At 42.8% G+C, this 27,242-nt stretch overlaps 1 protein-coding gene across 1 annotated transcript in view; it reads left to right on the top strand.

The window, feature by feature from the left end:
* adarb2 (adenosine deaminase RNA specific B2 (inactive)) overlaps positions 1-27,242 on the top strand; it is a 675,592-nt gene that overhangs the window by 642,873 nt on the left and 5,477 nt on the right. The window contains exon 9 of the mRNA XM_033044908.1: positions 12,711-12,889. Within this exon, the coding sequence (XP_032900799.1) occupies positions 12,711-12,889 (179 nt within the window). The remainder of the gene's footprint in view (positions 1-12,710; positions 12,890-27,242) is intronic.

Genomic DNA, 27,242 nt, shown 5'->3' with positions numbered 1-27,242 from the left:
CTATATGTCTTTGGGATGCGGGAGGAAACCGTGGCACCTGAAGAAAGCCCATGCGGTCGCAGGAAGAACATATAATCTCTGCACAGACAGCGACCGTAGCCAGCATCTCCGGCGCTATGAGGAAGCAGCTATGCCGCAGCGCCACTGAGCCACGGTGACCTAGAGCTGCTCACGTTGTCCCTCGCACTCCTAAGGCATTCTTGGAAATTAACTGAACACTGTAGAGTACTAAGATAGACACAAAATGCTGGAGCAACTCAGCGGGACAGGCAGCATCTCTGGAGAGAAGGAATGGGTGACGTCTCGGGTCGAGACTCTTCTTCAGACCGAAGAAGGGCTCGACCCGAAACGTCACCCATTCCTTCTCTTTTTTTAAAAAATATTTTTATTTATTAGAAGTACAGTAAATTACAGTAGTACAAGCCAGATATATCTTGCATTACATTTATTGTACCCCTTCATTTTTTAAATAGAAATAAAGAAAGTAGAGAAAGTGAGAGAAAGTTGTGTTCGTGTAAAAGAGTGATCAATTTTAAAAAAACCCTTTAGTTAGGGAAAAGAGTTAAGAAATAGACCCTAGAAAAGAAAGAAAGAGAAAAAAAACAAGAAAAAAAACAAAAGCTCTATTATGAAAACCGCGCAAAAGGGATATACCAACCGTATTTTTCCTCCCCCTTTACCAGATCCTGACACCATTTCTTTTTTGAAGTACTGATGCACCTTATTCTTGTAGTAAGTCGATAAATGCAGACCACGTCCTTTGGAAGTGGTCTGATTTGCCTGCAAGGTGGAGTCTCATATCTTCCAGGTGTAATGTTTCAAACAACCCATTCCTTCTCTCCAGAGATACTGCCTGTCCCGCTGAATTACTGCAGCATTTTGTGTCTATCTTCGATTTAAACCAGCATCTGCAGTTCTTTTCTCCACTGCAGACTACTACCTAAATGGCAAAAAAGGAACAACAAAGAGATGATGTGCGTACAGGATAGAATAAGAGCTGCAGGGAAACAATGGGATGAGAAAGGGACTGATAGGATTGCTGTACTGGCTTAGAGCCAATGGGCTGAATGGCCTCCTATGTTTTAGATAATGAAATGGGAAGGAGTTAATCACAATCGCTGCACCTGTTTTCAGGGACCATCCAATTTTGCTCCCCACCTTTGACCCATGATAAAATTAAAATAAAGCGGTTTCATTTTTATGCCTCTACTTTCTAACACATGCACTCTGCTGCTGTACTACGTATATCTCTCTATTATCTTTAAAATGTCAGTCATTAAGTTCTTAATTTAAGTTTAATTCGCATTTTAAAGATAATTGCTTACTTGGACGGAAGCCAAATTAATGAATCATTGGCACTTGAGTAGAGCACACAATTTGCAATATTAAGCATCGTGGCTTTCTAATATTGCATTGAAACAATGGGAAAAAAGTCAGGAGTACATTAATTTAATGAATTGTGGTTCCATTTTAATTTGGTTTCTGTGCATGCTTTATTAGCAGTAAATGTTGTCAAAACTCTTTGGAATATTTAAATTGACTGACTTTTGTCACTGGATTTTCCATCGATCAGCAGCAAAATGTATCCTCCGGCCTTGTAAGTGTCACCATAGACGGGTGATCTGGTGTAGTCTGCTGCCCGAAAGAACGGTAGCATGGTGGCGCAGCGGTGGATTTGCTGTCTCATAGCGCCAGAGACCCGGGTACAATCCTGACTACGAGTGCCATCTGTACGGAGTTTGTACATTCTCCCCATGACCTGCGTGGGTTTTCTCCGGGATCTCTGGTTTCCTCCCACACTCCAAAGACGTACAGGATTATGGGCTGATTGGCTTGGTGAAATTGGAAATTGTCCCTAGTGTTAATGTGATGGTGTTAATGTGTGTTTGTGTGCGGCGATCGCTGGTCGGCGTGGACTCGGTGGGCCGAAGGGCCTGTTTCCGCGCTGTATCTCAAAACTAAACTAAACTAAATATTGTCACTGAGAGTGGAAATAGGCCCTTCGGCCCACAGAGTCTGCACCGACCACATTTATACTAATAATGATTTACACTGCAGTAATCTCATTCTCCCTGCGTCCCCACTAACTCCATTCAGATTCTACCACTCAACTAGACTCAACTAAGCTGAATTTACAGTGGCCAATTCACCTGGTGGGGTGGGGGGGGAAGGGGGCTGAAATGTGAGCTGTAAGGAGAATGCAAAGAAGTTCCAGTATGATTTAGACAAGTTGGTTGATTGAGCAAATGCAGTTTAACATTAGCAAGTTGCATTAGCAAATGCAAATGTAGTTATCCACATTGGTTTAGTTTAGAGACTAAACTTAACTCTCCTTACACTTGCACCCTGTCCCACACACACCAAGGACAATTTTACAATTATACTGATATAAACTTAAAGGTCTGTTTCCATGCTGTATCTCTAAACTAAACTAAACTGGTCACAGGGAGAACCTGCAAACTCCACTGAGACGGCAACCAAGGTCAGGATTGAATCTGGGTCCCTGGATCAGTGAGGCAATAATGCTACATTACATATATTAGTACCTGATCCTGATTGCCTCCAGAACATCAATTAGCCTACAAACCTGTACGTCTTTGGAGTGTGGAGGGAAACCGGAGATCGCGGAGAAAACCCACGCAGGTCACGGTGAGAAAGGACAAACTCCGTACAGACAGCACCCGTAGTCAGGATCAAACCGGGGTCTCTGGCGCTGTAAGGCAGCAACTCTACCGCTGCGCCACCATGACGGTTCTAAAACTGATGGGCAGATTATTACCTAAATGGTGACACACTGGGAAAAGGAAGATTGCATCAAGACCAAGGTGTCTTTGTACACCAGTTCCCACAAATGTTCAGGGGCAGCTAGCAGTTAGGGAGGTGAATGGTTTGGTCTCCATTGCAAGAGGATTTGAGTGCAGGAGCAAGGATATCTTGTTGCAGCTCTACATGGTCTTGATGGGACTCCATCTGGAGTTTTATATACACCTTACATGCAGGATGGATGTTCTTGCTGGGAGGGTGTGCAGCAAATCTTTACTTGGCTGATTCCTGGAATCGCACGACTGACACATGAGGAGAGACTGAGTTGGTTACACCAATATTTTCTGGGCTATTGAGGATTTCATTGAAACTTCTAGATTTCCTAATGGATTAAATGCAGGCCATATTCTGAGCCTTGGGGGATATATTCAGAACTAGGGTCAAAAGATATTTCTTCACCCAAGGGTGGTGAACGTTTGTGATTCTACAACTACAGAAGGCAGAGGAGTCCATGTCCTTACATATATTGAAGAAGGAGATTCCTTCATGTTAAAGGTATCAAGGATATGGGGAGAAGATGAAACAGACAGTGAAGCAGATGATCAGCCAAGGATGTATGGAAAGGTGAGAGAGGAGCAAAGGGCCAAATGACTTAATTCTGCCCTTAATCTTTGTGCTTCCATGAAAACATTTACATTTATCCTTCATAGGCAGACTTCTCCACATTAGGTTAGAATGAATAGCGGCAATGACAAAAAATTGAGATAGTTAATATCTCGACAGCAATTAGCAATGAAAAGATGGTATGAGGTCAGTTTAGTTTATTGTCATGTGTACCGAGGTACAGTGAAAAGCTTTTTGGTGCGTGCTAACCAGTCAGCAGAATACATGACAATACATGATTACAATTGATGCATTTACAGTGTACAGCTACATGATAAGGGAATAACATTTAGTTCAAGTTAAAGCCAGCAAATCTGATTAAGGATAGTCCGAGGGTCAGCTAAGAGGTAGATAGTAGTTCAGCACTGCTCTCTGGTTGAGCTGGTTAATATATTGACAGCAGTTAGCAATGAAGAGATGGTGAGAGGTCTAAGGGAGACCAATCCACAAGCTTCAGATGGCTACAGATATGGGCTCGGAGATGCAGGGGAAGCAGAGCTGGGCTTGGAATTAACAGAGATGGAAACAGAGGGAAACTCAGCTGAGAGCTAATTGTTCAGATCGGACAGTTTAGTCTAGTTTGGTTTAATTTGTACACTGTGGACAGCACAATTATAATCATGTATAATCATGTACTGAGTTACAGTGAACAGTCTTTTTGTTGCCTGCTATCCAGTCAGCAAACAGAATATACATGATTATAATTGCGCTGTCCACAGTGTACAATGCAGGCTAAAGGGAATAGGTAAGGTTTACCTGAGTGCCAGGTAAAGTTTGATTAAAGATAGTTCGAAGGTCTCCAATGAGGTAGATGGGAGGTCAGAAGGGACAGTCAAAAAGGATTGTGAAACATGGCAAGGGATAAGACTGCAGTTTTGGGTCAGTCTGAAGAAGGGTCCCGACACGAAATGTTACCTATCCATTTTCTCCAGAGATGCAGCTAGGAGCAGAATTAGGCCATTCGGCCCATCAAGTCTACTCCGCCATGCATCCTGACTGATCCATATTTGTCCTCTCAACCCCATTCTCCTGCCTTCTCCCCATAATTCCTGACACCCTCACTAATCAACCTTACAAAGCTTATGATCCCACTGAGCTAACCACTGCCCTCAATAAGTATATTACTGATTTTTTTTTTAATTTATTTGGACTGAAGCCAAATTAAACACTGAAAGCAGTCTGGAGATATTAAGCTCCATTGCTTTCTAATGTTGATTGGGAACAGCACAAGGAAAACCAACGTTGAATGATGCTTGAGTGAACATATACTTTTGTACATTATTTGTTCTGGCATTAAGAACTGCATTGACAATTTATGTTACTTCATTTGGTAGATTCTTGAATAATTTCAGGAAATTGAAGATAAAATGTAGAAATGACAAAACGTGACATTTTAAATAAAAGTAACGGCATGTTAGCAAGTTAACACTCATTAACTAACGAAACCTCATTTGTAGCAAATATATAAATTTGCCATTCATCGCCAAACCACATAATTTCTTAGACGAAGCAATAAAAAAGATAAATAGGGAATAAAGTATGGGAAGTTCCTTTCCCACACATTTAGGTGATAGAAGCTAGTCCATAGAAACATAGAAAACAGGTGCAGGAGTAGGCCATTCGGCCCTTCGAGCCTGCGCCCCCATTCAATATGATCATGGCTGATCGTCCAACTCAGTATCCCGTACCTGCCTTCTCTCCATACCCCCTGATCCCTTTAGCCACAAGGGCCACATCTAACTCCCTCTTAAATATAGCCAATGAACTGGCCTCAACTACATTCTGTGGCAGAGAATTCCACAGATTCACCACCATTTCTCATCTCGGTCCTAAAATACTTCCCTCTTATCCTTAAACTGTGACCCCTTGTTCTGGACGTCTCCAACATCGGGAATAATCTTCCTGCATCTAGCCTGTACAACCCCTTAAGAATTTTGTACGTTTCTATAAGATCCCTCCTCAATCTTCTAAATTATAACGAGTACAAGCCGAATCTATCCAGTCTTTCTTCATATGAAAGTCCTGCCATCCCAGGAATCAGTCTGGTGAACCTTCTCTGTACTCCCTCTATGGCAAGAATGTCTTTCCTCAGATTAGGAGACCAAAACTGTACGCAATACTCCAGGTGTGATCTGTACAACTGCAGTAGAACCTCCCTGCTCCTATACTCAAATCCTTTTGCTATGAAGATCCATGATGATCACGCAAGCCCTGATTTACCTGCAAGTGTTCCTTGTCTCAGAGGGTGTCTCTGTTTTATCCAAAGACAAGTTTAGTTCTTGCTTTAACGAATCCAGAGAACAACAGCCTCCATCACACAATGTCCCAGCCTGCTCCCGACCTACCGCCAATTTCTGGGAAAAATGGAAGACATAAATAGCAGTTTAGAATCACACTTTTGATATTTGATGAAAAATACCAAACTATAACAATACATCTCCAGACACCATCTAGTCAGTCGGACAATTTAGTTTAGTTTAGAGATACAGAGTGGAAACAAGCCCTTCGGCCCACTAAGACCGTGCCAACCATCGATCACCCGTAGACTAGTTCAGTGTTATCCCACTTTCACATCTTACATACTAGGGGGAATTCTGGAAGTCAATTAACCATATAACCATATAACAATTACAGCACGGAAACAGGCCATCTCGACCCTTCTAGTCCGTGCCGAACACGTATTCTCCCCTAGTCCCATATACCTGCGCTCAGACCATAACCCTCCATTCCTTTCCCGTCCATATAACTATCCAATTTATTTTTCAATGATTAAAAACGAACCTGCCTCCACCACCTTCCCTGGAAGCTCATTCCACACAGCCACCACTCTCTGAGTAAAGAAGTTCCCCCGCATGTTACCCCTAAACTTCTGTCCCTTAATTCTCAAGTCATGTCCCCTTGTTTGAATCTTCCCTACTCTCAGTGGGAAAAGCTTATCCACGTCAACTCTGTCTATCCCTCTCATCATTTTAAAGACCTCTATCAAGTCCCCCCTTAACCTTCTGCGCTCCAAAGAATAAAGCCCTAACTTGTTCAACCTTTCTCTGTAACTTAGTTGCTGAAACCCAGGCAACATTCTAGTAAATCTCCTCTGTACTCTCTCTATTTTGTTGACATCCTTCCTATAATTAGGCGACCAAAATTGTACACCATACTCCAGAATTGGCCTCACCAATGCCCTGTACAATTTTAACATTACATCCCAACTTCTATACTCAATGCTCTGATTTATAAAGGCCAGCACACCAAAAGCTTTCTTTACCACCCTATCTACATGAGATTCCACTTTCAGGGAACTGTGCACAGTTATTCCCAGATCCCTCTGTTCACCTGCATTCTTCAATTCCCTACCATTTACCAATTAACCTACAAACCTGCACATCTTTTGGAATGAGGGAGGAAACCGGTGCAGTCCGGAAGAAAGGCACGTGGTCACAGGAAGAACATACAAACACCGTACAGACAGCACCCGAGACCAGGATCGAACCTGGGTCTCTGGTGCTATAAGGACACTGACCCGAAATGTCGTCTGCCTATTTCCTCCACAGATGCTGCCAGACTCGCTGAGTTCCCCCAGCACTTTGCTTTTTGCTAAAACATAAGAAAAAAAGGAGCAGAAGGAGGGTAGTTGGCCCCTCGGGTCTGCCCCAGTATTCAATGTGATCAAGGCTGAATGGCCCAGCCCAGATCTCCTCTTCTGTCCCAGTTCCCCCGAGCACTCAGTTTCCTGATTTTTTTTAAATGTCCCGACATCCTCGTTAGTTTAGTTTAGTTTAGAGATACAGCACGGAAACAGGCCCTTCGGCCCACCGGGTCCGCGCCGCCCAGCAACCCCTGCACATTAACACTATCCTACCCCCACTAGGGGCAATTTTTTTACATTTACCAAGCCATTTAACCTACAAACCTGTATATCTTTGGAGTGTGGGAGGGAACCGAAGATCTCGGAGAACGTACAAACTCCGTACAAACAGCACCCGTAGTCCGGATCGAACCTGGTCCCCGGCGCTGCAAGCGCTGTAAGGCAGCAACTCTACCGCTGCGCCACCATGACCGCCCTCTTAAAATACCCCCAATATCTAACTTCCACACATCTCCAGGATAGAGAATTCCAGAGATTCACCACACACTGTGAGAATAAATTCCCATGTACCCCTGTATTAAGTGACTGGCCATAATCTCATGTCAACTCATTCAAGAGTCAAGAGAGTTTATTGTCATGTGTCCCAGATAGACAATTAAATTCTTGCTTTGCTTCAGCACAACAAAATATAGTAGGCATAAATAATACAGAACAGATCAGTGTGTCCATATACCATTGAATATATATATATACACACATAAATAAGTATATAAAGCATATATAAGCATTCAACATGCTTCCAGTATCAGAAACACATTGATGTCCCCGCTGGTATTTAATCTTTCAATAAGATCTCCCCTTATTCTACTAAAGTCCACAGCACACAGATTTACTTTCTTTACCCACTCATGATAGGATAACCATCTCATCCCAAGAATTAGCCCAGTGAATCTCTTTTGAACTGCATCCAAAGGCAATATATCCTTTCCTAAATAGAGGAGCAGAGACGGTACAGTAACTGTAGGTGATACTTCACGCTCTCCAATTGCATCCTGTACGATTGCAACAATACGATCCTATTCCAACCCATTTGCAAGAAATACTAATATTGATTGATTCAGGATGGAAAAAAGGCCCTTCGACCTACTACATCCGCGCTGACCATCGATCACCTGTTCACACAAGTTCTATGTTATCCCACTTCCACACCCACTTCGTACACACCAGGGACAATTTGCAGAGACCAATTAACCTACAAACCCGCCGCATTTGGGATACGGGAGGAAATCAAAGCACCCAGAGCAAACCCATAAGGTCACAGGGAGAACATGCAAACTCCGCAGAGGCAGCATCCAAGGTCAGGTTCGAGCCCAGGTCTCTGGCGCTGTGAGGCAGCAGCTCTACCAGCTAAGCCACTGTGCCAACTGCTTTCCTAACCATTGGCTTCACCTGCCTTCTAATGTGTTGCGATTCACGTACAAGGACACTTTGATCTCTCTGTCATTCACTCATCTGCAATCTTTCTCCATTTAGATAGCAGTCTGCCTTCAGATTTCTCTCCACAGCAGTAAACTCAACCTCACTCAACTCCATTTGCCACATTTTCACCCACTCACTCAACCTATTACTCAAGACTAGGACAGCACGGTGGTGCAGCGGTAGAGTTGCTGACTTACAATGCCAGAGATCCAAGTTCAATCCTCACCCTAGGTGCTGTCTGTCCAGAGTTTGCACGTTCTCCTCGTGACTGCGAGGGGTTTCCCTGGGTGCTCCGGTTTCCTCCCACATTCCAAGGACGTGCAGGTTTGGAGATTAAACGACTTCTGTAAATTATCCCTAGTGTGTAGGATAGAACTGGTCGGCACAGATTCGTTGGCCGTGGGGGGGGGGGGGGGGGGGGGGGGGTGGGGGGGGGGGGGGGTGGGGGGGGGGGAGGGCTGTTTCTTCGCTGTATCTCTAAACTAAACTATCTGTACCTTTTCCAGCTCTTTTCCAGTTTTCTTCCTCCTATTACAATCAGTCTGCAGAAGAGTCCTGACCTGAACCATTGCCTTTCCATGTTCTCCATAGGTGCTGCCTGACCCGTTGAGTTACTCCCTCACCTTGTATTCTACACAAGATTCTAGCATCTACATTTCCTTATGTCTCCCAGCTATATCTTGTCGCAGAATGCAAATATCCTCATTGTAACATGCCCTCCCACCTAGTTATATATGATCGGCAAACTAAGATACAAAAAGTACCACCAAAATCCCTTTGCAGTTTGCAGCTAATTTTCAACACTGCTGTCTCATGGACCATACAGTTCACACAGTCAGTGGCCCTGTTTAAATACTGAAAATAACGGGTTGTGTGTGTTAGCACAATTTCTAGCCTCACTGTCCAGAAGTAATGCTTACACAAACAACTCATCCTTTATTTTATTGCTTTTTGTTATCTGTACTAATGGAAAATACATGTCCTGAGGGAGAAAAATATGATGGGGGGGAAAACAGAAACCAAAAAGCAGGGCGTTGAAGGGGAGAATCAGGAAAATAGACTTTAACCTCAACTGGAATAAAAACAAAATACTGCAGATAGCCATAGAAAAAAGACTGTTTGGTCTTTCAAACCGCTCTGCCATTCAGCGTGATCATAGATGATCATTCGTTCAATATCCTGTTCCAGCTTTCTCCCCAAGACCCTGATCTCTCCAGCCCTCAGAAAAATATCCATTTCCTTCTTAAACATGTTTCAAAATGTTACTTCATTTGCCATCTATGGCAATTAATTCCACAAGCCTCCTCTCTTTGGATTAAGAGATTTCTGCTCTTCCGTCCCAATTGCTTACCCCTTGGTCCCCTAGTCCCAGACTACGCATTTAGCCAGGCAGCGCCTGTGGAGAGAAAGTGAGAGGGCATGAAGACAGAAGCATACAGAGATAACATTTAATCAAGGGAACAGTCAGACTGGTCGGAGAACTAAAAAGTGGATGTGATATAGGGAGTGGGAGGGATCTATTCTACATCCTTCTTGTTCGTCATTCCCTTCATCTCATTTTCACACCTTACTCTTCCTAATCTCTGTGTCTCCCTCTCCCCTGACTCTCAGTCTGAAGAAGGGTCTCGACCCGAAATGTCACCCATTCCTTCTATCCAGAGATGCTGCCTGTCCCGCTGAGTTACTCCGGCATTTTGTGTCTTTCTTCGAGAAAAAGTGAGAGTTGAGTTTAGTTTAGATCAGATTATTGTTGTCATGTGTACTGAGGTACAGTGAAAAACATTTGTTGCATGCTAACCAGTCAGCGACAAGACTATACATGATCACAATCAAGCCGTCCACAGTGTACAGATGCATGATAAAGGGGGGAACGTTTAGTGCAACAAAAAGTTCAGTAAGTCCGATTAAAGGTAGTCCGAGGGTCTCCAATGAGGTAGATCAAAACTGCACTCTAGTTGGTAATGGGATGGTTCAATCGCCTGATAACAGCCGGGAAGAAACTAAGAGAGAGAGGGGAATGGTTATTGTTTCAAGTCATTCACATTTCATCCAGCACAAGATTAAGTAGTAATCAAACACAATTTAAAAAATCCGGATTTAGTCAATATATGCATGCAGTTTGACAACCCAAAGTTCCACCATATCAAGTCCACGTATATTATTCCCTTCCGTCACCACTGACCAACTATTGCAGATCAAACTGAAATGGGTCGGGGGAGGGGTTGGGGAGAAAGCTGGAAGAGAGGAGAGACAGGATGAAGTGTGACAGGTGGATGCAGATGAAGGGGAGTTTCGATAGGCAGACGGTTGGACAAATGCCTGCGATGCAAAACCAGAAGGTGTGAGACAAAAGGATTGAAGTGTTGCAAATTGTGAAGACAGAGGAAGGAATGGAGGGGGAGGGGGGGGGGGGGGGAGAAATAGATGCAAGTCCAATCAAGGCAAATCAGGGAGAAGGGGGGGGTGTAGAAAAAGGGGGGGGGTGATGGGGGAAAAGCAGAGATTTGTTAGAAGTTATCCAAAATTGGAGAATTCAATGTTCACATCATTGGTCTTTTTACCTCGTCACTGTTCTGTTTAGGAACAATCGTCTCCTGTTATTCATCTCACTTCTCCTTTTTCTCTCACCTCCCACAATAAACACACGGTGTATATGGATGGCGCTAACTCTATCATTCCAGGATACCAGCTGATTGAATTTCATCCATTTCGATCTTCTCCAGGATGGGTGGTGCAGGCTCATCACAATAGCCATTCTATGTTGCAACTTGGTGGTAACATTTTCATGCAGTCCATTTATTTCTTTCAGGAGCAAAACACAAAGTGCTGGTGGAACACAGCAGGTCAGGCAGCATCTGGGGAGGGAATGTTTGAGTGCAGTCCGAAGAAGGGTCCTGACCCAAAATATTGCCTGGCCATTACCTCCCCAGGTGCTGCCTGACCTGCTGAGTTTTTCTGGCACTTGGTGTTTTTGCTCCTGAAAAAAATACATGGACTCCATTAACATGTTGCAACCAAGTTGTTACATAGAATGGGTATAGTGATGAGTCTTGTGGAATGAATCTTGGTGCTGTCCCACACTCCAGCAAACAGCTATAGAACTATATTCCATGGAAGGACGCAGAGTGTTGGAGAAACAGCATCTCTGAAACAATTACTTGGTATGTTATTTGTTACATGTACCAAGGTAGATCAGAACACCTATCACTATACACAATACCTCAACACTGGTCAAGAAGGCTCACCAGCATCTCTTCTTCCTGAGGAGACTAAAGAAGGTCCATCTGTCTCCTCAGATTCTGGTGAACTTCTACCGCTGCACCATCGAGAGCATCCTTACCAACTGTATCACAGTATGGCATGGCAACTGCTCTGTCTCCGACCGGAAAGCACTGCAGAGGGTGGTGAAAATTGCCCAACGCATCACCGGTTCCTTACTCCCCTCCATTGAGTCTGTCCAGAGCAAGCGTTGTCTGCAAAGGGCGCGCAGCATCGTCAAGGACTGCTCTTACCCCAACCATAGACTGTTTACCCTCCTACCATCCGGGAGGCGCTACAGGTCTCTCCGTTGCCGGACCAGCAGGTTCAGGAACAGCTTCTTCCCTGCGGCTGTTACAGAACGTAACTCTGCATCTCGGTGATTGCCAGTCACCCCCCCCCCCCCCCCCCCGGACACTCCTTCCCCCCAAAAAATGGCACTATTGCTAATGTATGTACATATACATATTTTGCTGTTCCATTATTCTATGTTCGCTCTTGTGGGTGAGATGCTAACTGCATTTTGTTGTCTCTGTACTGTACACTGCATAATGACAATAAAGATTGAATCTGAATCTGAATCTGAAGCACTTAGATACATCTTAGATAACATCTCAGATACAGTACAAATGTATAGCAGCAGTACACTGAGACAGTATACAAGAGTCGCCAGTTTTGGTGCCATTTTCAAGTCACACTTTGCAAGTGCAGGCTTACATGGATAGGTGATGTTTCCGGTCGGGACCCTACATTCCATTTCTACATTTCATGGACTATCTTATTCCACATACTTGTACATGCAGTTTGCGTTGTTATAAAATGGGCAATTATAAACCCACTGGGCAGCAAGACATTCCTTCCGTGTGGCATGAAGGAAATCGAAGGTCTCAGCGCTTGTTTTCCCAGTCGGCTGAGGCAGGTTTACTGATTGTGTGTGTGTGTGTGTGTGTTGGTGTTTCTGCAGGGGTCAGTAGTACCGGCCTTCGTCAGCAGGGAAAGTCTCCGAGCTTCAGCGTAAACTGGGCACTGGGTGACCCCGACATCGAGATCATCAATGCTACCACAGGAAAAGGGGACCTGGGATGTTCCTCCAGACTCTGCAAACGTGCACTTTATTCCCAGTGGACAAAGCTTTACGGCAAGGTAAATATTACGTGATGTTTGTCGCTGCCCTGCAATTGACATCGGCATGAAATATTTGCAGCAATAAAGGAGAGCTACTGGAGGAACTCAGTGTGTCAGGTAGCATCTGTGGAGGGAAATGGACAGTCAACGTTTTCTTGCACTACGGACTTGAGGTCTTGCATTATCATGGTTACCGGGGATTACTGTTAATATTTTATTGCATATATTTAAATTTGTGTTATTGAGCTAATGGCCCTGTTAAGATGCAGCAAAGAAGAATTGCCTTGTCCCTTTACTGGTACATATCACAATTAAACACTCTAGATGCCTCATCCCTGCCACAGATGCTGCCTGACCTGGTCAGTTCCTCCAGCAGCTATCATTTCCTTTTTTGCAACATATTCCAGCATCTGCAGCCTCAGGTTCTGGCATTAAGCATTTTTCTGTCACTTACTCTATTATAAATGGGCCTCAGGAGCACCGAGGCCCAGTAAGACCTTGAGGTGCAGTTCTCTCATTCTCTGAGAGTGGCTGGCGCTACAGTACATGTGGATAGTGTAGAGTAAAATCCACTTGGTATGCTTGCCCTCAAAGGCCCAGACATTGAGTATGAGTTGGGATGTCATGTTGTAGTTGCATAAAACAGGAGTCAGGCAGCATTTAGAGTATCGTGTATAGTTCTGGTTGCCATGCCACAGGAGGGATGTGAGGTCATGTGGTCATAGTGATAGGAGTAGAATTAGGCCATTTGACCCATCAAGTCTACTCCGCCATTCAATCATGGCTGATCTATCTCCCCTTCCTAACCCCATTCTCCTGCCTTCTCCCCATAACCTCTGACACCTGTACTAATCAAGAATCTATCTATCTCTGCCTTAAGCAGAGAGCAATAGATAAAGTGCAGAAGAGATTCACCAAGATTTTATAAGGAGGGCTGTAGGCTGAATTTATCATCTCCAGAACATAGCTGAGGGGTGACCTTATAAAGGTTTATAGAACTATGAAGGGCATAGATAGGAACGTTTGTCAGAATCTTTTTGCCAGGGTTCAATTGTGCTTTATATGTCACATATGCAACTGAACAGTGAAATTATTTTTGCTGATATTACACATGCAGCCGCAGCCTTGTTTTGGCACCATTATTCAAAGTCTAAAGGTCGGCCAGTTCGATCCTGACTATGGGTACTGTCTCTATAGTGTTTGTACGTTCTCCCTGTCACCTGCGTGGGTTTCTGCTTGGGCAGCTTACAACCTCACGGTACAAACATTATATTCTCCAATTTTAGATAACTAACTCACAAACAGCACCCCCTCCCCCCCTGCCCCTTACCCCTCACCCCCTCCCCCCTGCCCCTTACCCCCCCACCCCCTCTCCCCCCCCCCCATCTTTCCCTTCCTCCCACCGTTCTTTCCCCTCTCTTCCCTGCAACCAAATGGATGCGCAAGCATTTCTCCCTGCCACCCCCGCCCCCCAGTCCCCTTTCAGCTAGATCTCTTCCTCCGGTTTCATATTTTGCAACTCTTCTATCCTAATCATTGATATTTTATCTTTTCATCTCTAGCTTTAGTCCAACCATCTGCCAACCAACCAACCACCTCCCCCCCCCCCTCCCCTCCCCCCCCTCCTCCCCCCCCCCCCCCACCTCCACCCCCCCCCCCCCCCCCCCCCCCCCCGATCAGGTCAACATTCCAAGCCATTGAGCTGACAATTGACACCGTCTCTCCTTCCACAAATATTGCTCAGCCTACCGAATGGTTCCAATATTTACTGTTTTGTACTGATTCCAAAGCCCCCATCGGTGGTGTAAAAACAATTGGATTTCACGGTAAGCACTCCGATGCACTCTCAAAATCACATTGGCATCTGTGAGTTAATTACGTGAACAAAAGCAGAGAGATCCACGATGAAGGGAGCAATGGTGGATGTTCATATTCGTATTAGCATCTTCAATTAAGTTGGTTGGATTTCATTTAAGTTTGGAATGAATGAAGGTTGGCAGAGAAAAGCGCAAATTATTTGCACTACGTGAGAGAGCAGATTTACTGTTGAGAACTCCAGTGTACAAATGTTTTTAACAAAACAGCTCTGTATTTGGCATCAGATTTCACCACTATTGGCAACACAGCATAAGGCTAGATAATATTGTTGGCAGTGTAAAGAGACAAGGATTGTGAAATTCCTTACAGGATTTACTATAATCCTGCTGTAATTCTGGTGGGAGGTCAACAAAGCCAACATGGAAACAGCATAAACGGCTAAAAATAACAATTTATGATGTTCAAGAAGTGTAGCAAGTTGCTCATTGAAATGATATCAGGACTACTCTGGAGATCCCTCTGAATGTCCAGATGTCAACATGTTTAACCCACCACCTATACATGTTATTTTGGTAAAGATACTAATTTATTCAAAAATGCACGCACTGATTAATTAACATTTATAATGACAACAGATCATCAGATAAAGCATATGATCTTTTTGTACACATGACTTCACCTTCCTGGTCTTGAGTCTGCATCTATCTTAAGGCCCTGTCCCACTTTCCCCGAGTTACTCACGAACTCTCCCGAGTTTTCCCCTTGATTCGAACTCGGAGAATTAGGGTAACAGCCATTCGTAGGTACTCGGGGCTATTTATTTTACTTGTGGACATTTTTCAACATGTTGAAAAAACGTCCCGACTTACCTGATGCCCCGAGTTCCTACGGCTGGCATTACGAGCCGCTACGAAACATCTACGGGCTCCTACGAGCTTGCTACCGACATTCCCTAGTTCGAATCAAGGGGAAAACATATATTTCATCCTATAATGAGCTGTTCACCTCAAAACCTTCTGTTCATTCCACAATCCTCGATTCTGATCTGTGATTGCTGATTTGTCTTTTGATTTTCAGTTCATTGGTCTCATGGTTCCCTGTTGAATCTACTAATCTTTGATTCTCTGTGATCCTCACTGAAATACCTCCTTTGGTTAAACCCGTGACTTACATTATGACTGAATGAATTGGGCGGCACAGTGGTGCAGCAGTAGAGTTGTTGCCGCACAGCACCAGAGACCCAGGTTCGATCCTGACTATGGGTGCTGTCTGTGCACAGTTTGAACGTTCTCGCTGAGACCGACTGGGTTTTCTCTGGGTGCTCCACTTTCCTCCCACACTCCGAAGATGTACATGTTTGTAGGTTCATTAGCTTTGGTAAAATTGTAAATTGTCCCTCGTGTGTAGGATAGTGCTAGTGTATGGGGATCACTGGTCAGCGCGGACTCGGTGGGCCAAAGAGCCTATTTCTATTTTTTTTAAATATTTTTATTAGAAGTAGTGTACAATAATATAAGGCGTGCATAGCGAATTACATTTCATGTACAACTTCTTATTTGAAATTTAATAGTAAAAAGAAGAGTAAGAAAAGCAAGAAATAGAGAGAAAGAGAATATTATATAAAGTAATGATATTGTTAGTCCGTGAAAAAATAGAGAAAAAGAACCAATAAAGCTATATAGCTCGAAAGAGAAAACAAAAAGGAGAGGTGAAATAAGACAAAAAAAGAATAGTGAAGAAAAAAAGAGGAAAAAAAGAAGAAATTGACAGGGATATACCTACTGTGTATCTTTACCCACCCCTCCCCGGTTCTGAAACGGTTAATTTCTAAGGTTGTGTTGCACCACATGCTGGTAATAAGTCGATAAAGGGAGATAAAGGTCTTTAAGAATTGGTCTGATTTGCCTGATAGGATGAATCTCATATCTTCAAGATGTAACATTTCGGACATGTTTGAAATCCACATTTTGAGCGTTGGAGTGGGTGCATTTTTCCAGAATTTAAGTATAAGTTTTTTTGCCGTTATTAGGCCATAATTAAGGAGACATCGAAGAGTCTATTTCCGCACTGTACCTCTCAAGTCTAAAGTCTACAGATTTTTGCCAATAGTCTTTAACATCCATCAGAATGCAAGCGATAGGAGCAGAAGTAGGCCATTCAGCCCTTCCAACAAGTTCTACTATATATCAAGATCATGGTTGCACTATATGTATCTCCCATGATTCGTTTAATATACATAGATTTTTTTTTTAGTGTTCAGTAACTGAGCCTCTGCAGCTCTCTAGAGAAGAGAGTTCCAAAGTTCAGTGCTTTCTGAGTGAAGAAATATCTCCTCATCTCAGTCCAGAACAATGTACCTCTTATTCTGACACTGTCACCCCTAGTTCTAGACTCCCTGGTCAGGGGAAACATCTTCCGAAGCTTCTTGGGATTTTATAAGTTTCAGTGGGACCTCCTCCCACTCTTCTGGACTGCAGAGAATGTTGTGATCAAAGGCCGAAACACCCAGTGACGTTGAGGTACACAACTGAAGATGTGTCTGATTGTTAGCAAATTCACCTAGCGGTCATAACCAAGAATGTCAATTGTAGTGAAACCTTAGGGATTGTAACACCCAGTCCTACTAATCAATCTAGGCCTCAGCTACCGATCTCTCCTCATAACACAAACCCGCCATCCCTGGAACCAGACTAGGTTCATTATGCTCCCTCGATGGTAAATCCATCAGTTTCAGGTGACAACTACAAAATTGTACACCATGTTCCAAGGGCAGTCTCACCAAGACCCCAACCATTTCCTTATGACTACCTTATATTCAGACCTCCAAACTGTCTTGTAATAAAGGCTGACATTGCTTGCTTCACCAGTATGTAGCAATGTTACAACATTTTGAGATTTTAAAAATCAAGTCTGCAATTTATCCCATCAGATAAAGCATAAAAATAAGTTTCATTTGACACCTAATTCACTTTCATATCTTCAGTATTAAAAAAGTTATGGCCATTTTCATACTCGGAAATTAGCATCTTGTCCCTATTGCTTTTCCATTGACTTAACACAAAAGCTGTGATCGAGGACAGTCAAAAGCCCATAACTTTCTTAAAAATTAAGAGAACTGAAAGAAATTTTCAGTTATTATGGATTGAAGCATTCTGAAACAAATACTAAACAATCTTACTTGGATGAACTGAAATTAAAGCATATAATTTGTTAGTTACCCAATTGTAGCTAATTACAAAATTCAATTACTAGATCTAAACATCTATCCATTTCTTAAGAAAAGATTAATATGTTTAAATAGCCTAAGTGTCCAAATAACATTCACACAAGAATTCACAATATAACATGATTTTTAAATCTCATTGTCATGGATTTATAGGCCAAATGGAAGGAATTTAGTGTTTAATTCCCATAAATTAATGGCCATTTAAATCAACTTGCGAGTGGGTTTATGAGGAAAGCGATCGTTTGGAATGTTGCGGTTGCGGTGAATTTAAGCCCCATGTCGGCAGGAAAAATACTGCCGGTTCGTATGGGTCCTAAATAACCGTTTCGCAACGTAAAATGTGGATTAAAGGCATCTTAAGAAGCACTTTTATACATAAAATAAACGGCTTTCCTTTACCTGTCCCGTACGTGAAATCCGTCCCCGTTGTCGGCGTTGACGGCTTCAGAAGCTGATTTTTAAATGACTCCAGCGCTGAACTTGTCGGGCGATTAAAAAAAAAATTCACAGAACGGCCGTCGGAACAATTCTTCAGCAAAAGCTTGCACTCCAACAAAATATAATCCAGGACAGGTAGGAGAAAAAACAAATGTTAACCACGCCCCCCCCCCCCCCCCCCCCCCCCCCCTCAAAGGCGCCAAAGTCGCGCACACGGCCAGTGGCAGAACTGCAGCGCCGCTGAAGGTAAGTTTTGTAACATACCTACAGTATGTTCATAAGTGATAGAAGCAGAATTAGGTCATTCAGCCCATCAATTATACTCCGCCATTCAATCATGGCTGATCTATCTTTCCCTCTCAATCCCATTTGAAGCTATGACCTCTGGTCCTAAACTCTCTCACCAGTGCAAACAGTCTCATCACATCAACTCTATCCAGGCCTTTCACTGTATTTATGAAAGTATGTTGACTTTCAGTGGTTTGTGCACGAGGACATAGTGGTCTCTTCGAACGTCAGTATTACCAATCTGTCACCATTTAAAAATATATATTTAATGTTTTGTGCAATAAACGATTTCACATTTTTACATTATATTAAATCTGTTATGTTCTATTCCATTACCTTGGCATGTCCATTTCCTTTGAAGTCACTTCATGTCCTTCCTACTACCAGGTCATCTAGCAAACTTGGATATATATTGTGTGTAGGGAGGAACTGCAGATGCAGGTTAGTATGGTGGTCAGGAGTTATGGGGAGAAAGCAGGAGAATGGAGTTAAGAGGGCTAGATAGATCAGCCATGGGTGAATGGCATAGTAGGCTTGATGGGCCGAATGGCCTAATTCTGCTCCTATAACATGAATTTATGTTCTTTATACCAAAGATAGACACAAGTTGCTAAAGTATCTCAGTGGGTCATGCAGGGGAAAATAGATCAGCCATGATTGAATAACAGAGCAAAATTGGGCCATTTGGCTTATGATCTTATGGTCTTATTGATGGAAATTCTGCATACACAGCCATGCTCAAATATTAATGAGCCTGAAGAAGGGTCCCTACCTGAAACATCACCCATCCTTTTTCTCCAGAGATGCATTTGCAGTTCCTTTCTACACACTGATGGGTCACGGGTGGAACTCTTCAGCCTTGCATGAAATTCCTCATTCAACATCCTTTCTTCTTTAATAAAACGTAGTTTATTGGATTTGCACATTAACAACTACAAATATACATCCCCGAGGGAACCTATCAGTACTTTAATAAATGCCACAACGAGGTTTCCTTGTGATAAGAATTTCTTCGGCGTAGTCAGTTTAGAGAAAATTATTTCCGACAACCCATAAGTGATACATGCACTGCAGCCCCAAAGCAAAGGCATCAATATTCCCTGCATAAAACCTTATTAATATTATCAGAAATCCTCAAAACTTGCAGCCTGAAGCTCTTCAACTCAATTTAAATCCCTTGAAATTTCCTTTTACATTATAGGCAATTTCTTCCTTAGTTAAATGTTTTACAAATGCTCTTTTAATAAAGTTTCATTGTAATTGCAACAGAATAATGTTTCATAAGTATATGATACTTGCTCAAGTGTTTCCAGAATGTAAATTGTTTTACTGTTTAATTTTAACTATATGCTGATGTGGTTACTATCATTGAATTGAATTGAATTGAATAAATTTTATTAGCCAACTACAGTGGCTTGCAAAAGTATTCATACCCCTTGAACTTTTCCACATTTTGTCACGTTACAACCACAAACGTAAATGTATTTTATTGGGATTTTATGTGATAGACCAACACAAAGTGGTGCATAATTGTGAAGTGGAAGGAAAATGATATATGGTTTTCAAATTTTTTTACAAATAAAAAACTGAAAAGTGTGGCGTCCAAAAGTATTCAGCCCCCCTGAGTCAATACTTTTGGTCTCATCTGACCAGAGCACCTTCCTCCACATGTTTGCTGTGTCCCCCACATGGCTTGTGGCAAACTGCAAACGGGACTTCTTATGGCTGTTTTTCAACAATGGCTTTCTTCTTGCCCCTCTTCCATTGAGGCCCGATTTGTGGAATTCACGACTAATAGTTGTCCTGTGGACAGATTCTCCCACCTGAGCTGTGGATCTCTGCAGCTCCTCCAGAGTTACCATGGGCCTCTTGGCAGCTTCTCTGATCAATGCTCTCCTTGCCCGGCCTGTCAGTTTAGGTGGACGGCCATGTCTTGGTAGGTTTGCAGTTGTGCCATACTCCATTTTCGGATGATGGATTGAACAGTGCTCCGTGAGATGTTCAAAGCTTGGGATATTTTTTTATAACCTAACCCTGCTTTAAACTTCTCCACAACGTTATCCCTGACCTGTCTGGTGTGTTTATTGGGCTTCATGATGCTGTTTGTTCACTAATGTTCTCTAACAAACCTCTGAGGGCTTCACAGAACAGCTGTATTTATTCTGAGATTAGATTACACACAAGTGGACTATTTACTAATTAGGTGACTTCTGAAGGCAATTGGTTGCACTGGATTTTATTTAGGGGTATCAGAGTAAAGGGGGCTGAAGACTTGCACGCCACACTTTTCAGGTTTTTATTTGTAAAAAAATTTGAAAACCATGTACCATTTTCCTTCCACTTCACAATTATGCGCCACTTTGTGTTGGTCTTTCACATAAAATCCCAATAAAATACATTTACGTTTGTGGTTGTAACGTGATAAAATGTGGAAAAGCTCAAGGGGTATGAAAACTTTTGCAAGCCACTGTATGTATTCATACGATGAATTTGCCTTGGTGCTTTGCTCGCAAGTAACAGCACGATATACAGTAGACAATTAAAAATAAAACATGTGAAGAATGAAATAAAATACCAGAGCAAAAGGAGGCTACAGACTTTTGGCTGTTGAGTAGAGATACTGCTTGTGGAAAAAAAAGCTGTTTTTATGTCTGGCTGTGGCAGCTTTGACAGTCCGGAGTCTCCTTCCAGAGGGAAGTGCTTCAAACAGTTTGTGGCCAGAGTGAGAGGGGTCAGAGATGATCTTGCCCGCTCGCTTTCTTGCCCTTGCCGTGTACAGTTCGTCGATGGGGGGAAGGTTGCAGCCAACAACCTTCTCGTTTGATCAAACGATCCGGGTGTCGTACTTGGTGGCTGAGCCAAACCAGACCATGATGGAGAAAGTGAGAACACTCTATGATGGCCGTGTAGAATTGGACCATCATTGCCTGTGGCAGATTGTGTTTTCTCAGCTGCCGCAAGAAGTACATCTGTTGGGCATTTTTGACTGTGGAGTCAATGGTGGCTTCCCATTTAAGGTCCCTGGAGATGATGTACCAAGGAACTTAAGTGACTCCACAGATGTTGTTGATGGTGAGTGGGGGAGGGATAGAGGAGCTCTCCTAAAGTCTACAATCAATTCCACTGTCTTAAGAGCGTTGAGCTCCAGGTTGTTACGAAGGCACCAGGACGCCAGCTGTGTCACTTCCTGTCTGTAGGCAGATTCTTCCCCATCCTGGATCAGTCCAATCAGGGTTGTGTCGTCCGCAAACTTGAAAAGCTTAGAGGAGTCTGTGGAGGTGCAGTCATTAGTGTAGAGAGAGTAGAGGAGATGGGAGAGTACAAATCATAACCATAATCACAATCATAATTGTAGTTTATTAGCCAAGTATGTTTTGCAACATACAAAGAATTTGGTTTCCCCTACAGTCATAACAAAAAAGCAACAAGACACACAACTGCATAAAACTTGACATAAACATCCACCACCGCGGCTCCTCCACATTCCCCACTATGATGAAAGGCAATAAAGCCTTACAGTATCTTCTTTCTCCCACGGTCGGGGGAGTCGAACCATCTGCCTCCAGCGATCGAGCTCCCACGTCGGGGCAGTCTAAGCTCCCGCATCGGGGCAGTCGAACTCCTGCCGCTTGGAGTTCCCGAAGTCGGTCGCTAACCAGGGATCATGAGCTCCGTGATGTTAAAGTTCGCAGCTCCTGCAGGTTGGAGCACCAAAGGCCGACCCCTGGCAAAGGGATCGCCCGCTCCGAGATGTTAAAGTCCGCGGATTTGGAACTCTAGAAGTCCCAGCAAGAAGCCGCCAACTCCACGATGTTAGGCCGCAGTGCGGACGGAGTTACGACACGGAAAAAGTTGCATCTCCTTCGAGGAAAGAGATTTTAAAGTTTCCCCCACCACCCCCCACATAATATAAAACTAAAGAAAAACTAAAACACAAAGAAGGAAAAGACGAGGACAGACCGTTAGCGAGGCAGCCATCCTGTGACGCCCCCTGGTGGTATTTTGAGAAGTTTTGAAAAAAATCTAAGCTACTCAAAACATTTAAATCCTGGTGTAATTAATTGAGAGGGAACTATTCCTGCTCTAGTTATTGATCTGATATTTTGGGAGGTTCCCATATAGAGCAGATTCTTCCTCAAAAGCATTCTGCCAAAATCAGGATTTTAATGATTTTAGCACCAACCCAGCAATATTGTGCATGGCGTAAAGCCTTTACATATGAACATAAAAAATAAGAGTAAAAATAGGCACTTTGGCACTTCAGGTCTGCTGCACTATTTGTTAGGTCATCGCTGATCTTTGACAATACCCATTTTCCTTCTGTAGCTCTGTTTCCGTATATCCCTTATTTCTCTTCACATCCAGACATCTATTAATATCAACAGCCTCCAGTGGCAGAGAATTCCAATAGTTCACCATTCTCTGTGTGAAGAACTCCTCATCTCAGTCCTGAACCAACTATCCGTTATTTTGACACTGTGACTGTTCAGCCAAGGTTCCTCTATAATAATAATAATAATAATAATAATAATAATATATCTTTTATTGTCATTGCACGTCAGTGCAACGAGATTTAGTGTGCAGCTCCACTGATGTACAAGAAAGGTAAATAAATACAATACATAAATAAACAAGCTGAATTGATTGACGTGACCATCTGAGGGAGACTGTCCAAAGGGCCATGTAAGAATTTTTGAAGCTTTGGTGAGATCTTCTTTCATTCTTCTTAACACAAGAGAGTACAGGTCTGGTCTGCACAATGTCCTCTCATTCAGCAAACTCACCGTCATTAGAACCAGCTGAGGGAATCTTCATTGTACTCCCAATTTGTCCCACTTTTATGGTAACAACACCAAAACTGTACGCAGTACTCCTGATGCGATCATCAAGTCCCATATCCTCTCATATGGGAATATCAGGGTTCGCTGCATCTGCATGTTGGCTTTCAGTAACTTGTGTACAAGCACACTTAGATCCATTTGAACATCTGCACAACCCACAACTCTCATTCAATAGAAACATGATGGAACGTCATTTGTCATTGTGAAGTTGGAGGTAGGGATGGCAACCCTGCAGGTCGAAACCCTCCCCCCTCTCCCTTCCTCCCCAACCCAGGCCCCCCTTTCCCACCCTACCCCTCCCCTGTGCTCCACCTGGACTCACACCTATCCCCCCCCCCCCCCTCTTCCACCTACATTCTGTCCTCCAGACCCGCAATTCACAACTCTTCAATCCATTTATCTCACACCTTCTGTATTTTCACCTCTGGCCTTTGTCCACCATCTGCCTATTAACACCCCCCCCCCCCCCCCCCTCACCTGTATCTAGCAATGTTAAAAATCAAGTCTGCAATTTATCCCATCAGATAAAGCATAAAAAGAAGTTTAATTTGACACCTAATTCACTTTCATATCTTCAGTATTAAAACAGTTATGGCCATTTTCATACTGAAATTAGCATCTTGTTCCCTATTGCTTTTCCATTGACTTAACTCAAAAGCTGTGATCGAGGACAGTCAAAAGCCCATAACTTTCTTAAAAATTAAGAGAACTGAAAGAAATTTTCAGTTATTATAGATTGAAGCATTCTGAAACAAATATGAAACAATCTTACTTTGATGACCTGAAATTAAAGCATATAATTAGTTAACCTACTTGTAGCTAACTACAAAATTCAATTACTAGATCTAAACATCTATCCATTTCTTAAGAAAAGGTTAACATTTTTAAATAGCCTAAGTGTCCAAATAACATTCACACAAGAATTCACAATATAACATGATTTTTAAATCTCATTGTCATGAATTTATAGGCTAAATGGAAGGAATTTAGTGTTTAATTCCCGTAAATCAATGGCCATTTTAATCATCTTGCGAGTGGATTTTTGTGGAACGCGATCGATTGGAGCGTTGTGGTTTGCGCTGAATTTAAACCCCATATCGGCAGGAAAAACACTGCCGGTTCGTATGGGGCCCAAATCAAGTTTTCGCAATGTGAAATCTTGATTAAAGCCATCCTAAGAAGTAAGTTTATATGTAAAAATAAACGACCTACCTTGCTTTGTCCCGTACGTGAGGTCAGATCCTTTCCGTTGCCAGCGTCGACGGCGTTAGAAGTCGCTTTTTATTTTAGTCCAGCGCTGAAATTGTCCCGTGGTTTTTTTTTTTTAATTCCGAGAACGGCAGTCGGAGCGAATTTTCAGCATTAGGTAGAAGCCCGAGAAAATATATCGCTAACAGGCAGGAGAAAATGGCATGTTAATCCCGCCCCCCTCCTCAAAGGCACCAAAGTCGCGCACACGGCCAGTGGCAGAACTGCAGCGCTGCTGAAGGTAAGTTTTGTAACATAACTACTGCCAGGTTTTGTGCTGCCCTCCATTCTTCCAGCTTTCCTCCCCTCACCTACAATCAGTCTGAAGAAGGGTCCCGACCCAAAATGTCACTTATCCATGTTCTCCAGAGATGCTGCCTGACCCGCTGTGTTATTCCAGCACTGTATCTCTATTTTTGTAAATCAGCCTCAGCAGTTCCTTGTATCTACATCTTCCTGTATTGTTATGATTCTGCAATTCAACTGCAATTCATGTAGATATTTAATGCCTCTTCAATGTTGACTGCACTGCTATACAATGGTCACCAATGTAAGTTCGCCAACACAATAGATGATAGACAATAGACAATAGGTGCAGGAGTAGGCTATTTGGCCCTTCGAGCCAGCACCACCATTCAATGTGATCATGACTGATCATCCCCAATCAGTACCCCGTTCCTGCCTTCTCCCCATATCCCCTGGCTCCGCTATCTTTAAGAGCAAAACCACTTTAAATGCATTTCCTTCTAGAAGTTTATTTCTGTCACCGGATTGCAGGAACATGGGTTGCTATTTTAGATAATCTTCTCTGTGGTTTTGTATGATTTATCTATTCTTTTACTCGACAGGTGTAGGATTTAATGAAGCTATGAAGGGCTAGAACTTTGATCCTTAATAAAGAAAACCCCTTTTCTCTCCCAGAAATTTGTTTGCAAACGTCCATAACACATGCAAAGTGAATATACATTGATCAAAATACTGTATGTGAATTAAGTTAAAAATCTAATGTCGATTTAGCTCCAAGATGGAAAGGGGATAAGATTTGAATTATTTTTGAATGGTATTGGTTTTATTAATGACATTGCCAGGGGCACTTGTACACTATCTTAGTTCAGGTTAGAGGTTAAACAAAATCAACACAGTCGAAATTCAGCTCCCTCTGGAGCTGCTACGGAAAATATTAGTTACTGTGCTGTATTTAATTCTTCAGCTCACAGCCCGAAACACACGAGGAAACCTCACTCCACAGGCATTGGGCAACTTGGTTGTAGTTATAACGAGCATTCTGTGTTCTATGGATTTCCTGCAGTTCAGAATACACAGCATACACCGTATATACAGTTAGATAGTTGGATAAAACTTTGGCTTAGGGCTTGGTTTTCTTAGTTGAGCGCTTCTCCTGGTGTTATGGTGTTGCATGGACCTTGTGTTTTAATTGTAATTCACGTGTGAACATCATCACTAGTTAGTGACAATCAATATCTTCATCAGCACAGATTTTTTTTTTTTTTTTTTTTTTTTTTTTTTTAAGGAGGCTGAGGTCATTTAATATCTGCCAACCCCTACTGTGCAGTGTCTACCATTCAGTGGTGGCCAGTGCTCTGTTTTTTGCTGTGGCCTGTTGGGGAGATGGCGCCCGTATAGCGGATAAAAACAGACTGGACAAACTAATCAGGAAGGCCGGCTCAGTGGTCGGGGCTGAGCAACGAACGGTCCAGCAGGTGGCAGAGGCCAGAACTCTAAATAAACTAGGTTCTATAATGACAAACCCCACTCACCCACTCCATGCCCTGAAGGTGATCAAGAGCAGCATCTTCAGTCAGAGGCTGATTGCACCAATGTGCAAAACGGAGAGATACAGGAAGTCCTGTTTACCAGCTGCTATAAGACTTTATAATGCGCATAAATAATTGCACTTTTTTTAAATTAATTGTATTTTAACTTGTATTTTAATGTATTTTAACTTGTTAAGTATGGAAGCAATTTAAGGAAATGTGTGGTGTTATGTTTGTCTTGAAGCTGTCGTGGCACTGTAATTTCCTGAAAAGGATTATTAAAGGTATAATCTATAATCTAAATCTAAAGGATGCTGTAGTTACTTGCTATTATTAATTTCCCTTTTTCTTTCCCCTGCTGGTTGGTCAAAAATTCAAAGCCTTGCAAACCAGTTTTATATATAAAACATTTAATTATTGTTATGTGAGCGAAAAGAATGGAACATATTCTTAAGAGGTCTCAAAGTGTTTGATGAGGGCAGTACAGTTGATGTTGTCTACTTGGTCATTGATAAGGCCTTTGACAAGTGTGTAATGGGAGGGGGGGGAGGGTGAGGTGAGGTATGGATAGTGGTGGAAAAAAGAAGAGGCTCGGTTGCCTGGAGTCTTGGCCAATATTTGCGCCATTCTCTACACCAAGGGTCGGCAACCTACGGTCCCCGGGCCGAATGCAGCCCGTAACTCAAAATCATCCGGCCCGCAGGTGAATATTTTTACCCATAATCATCCGGCCCGCC

This window comes from Amblyraja radiata, chromosome 2 (genome assembly GCF_010909765.2).
Source record: "Amblyraja radiata isolate CabotCenter1 chromosome 2, sAmbRad1.1.pri, whole genome shotgun sequence".
Classification (NCBI taxonomy): domain Eukaryota; kingdom Metazoa; phylum Chordata; class Chondrichthyes; order Rajiformes; family Rajidae; genus Amblyraja; species Amblyraja radiata.
This window is presented reverse-complemented; position numbering and strand designations above follow the sequence as displayed.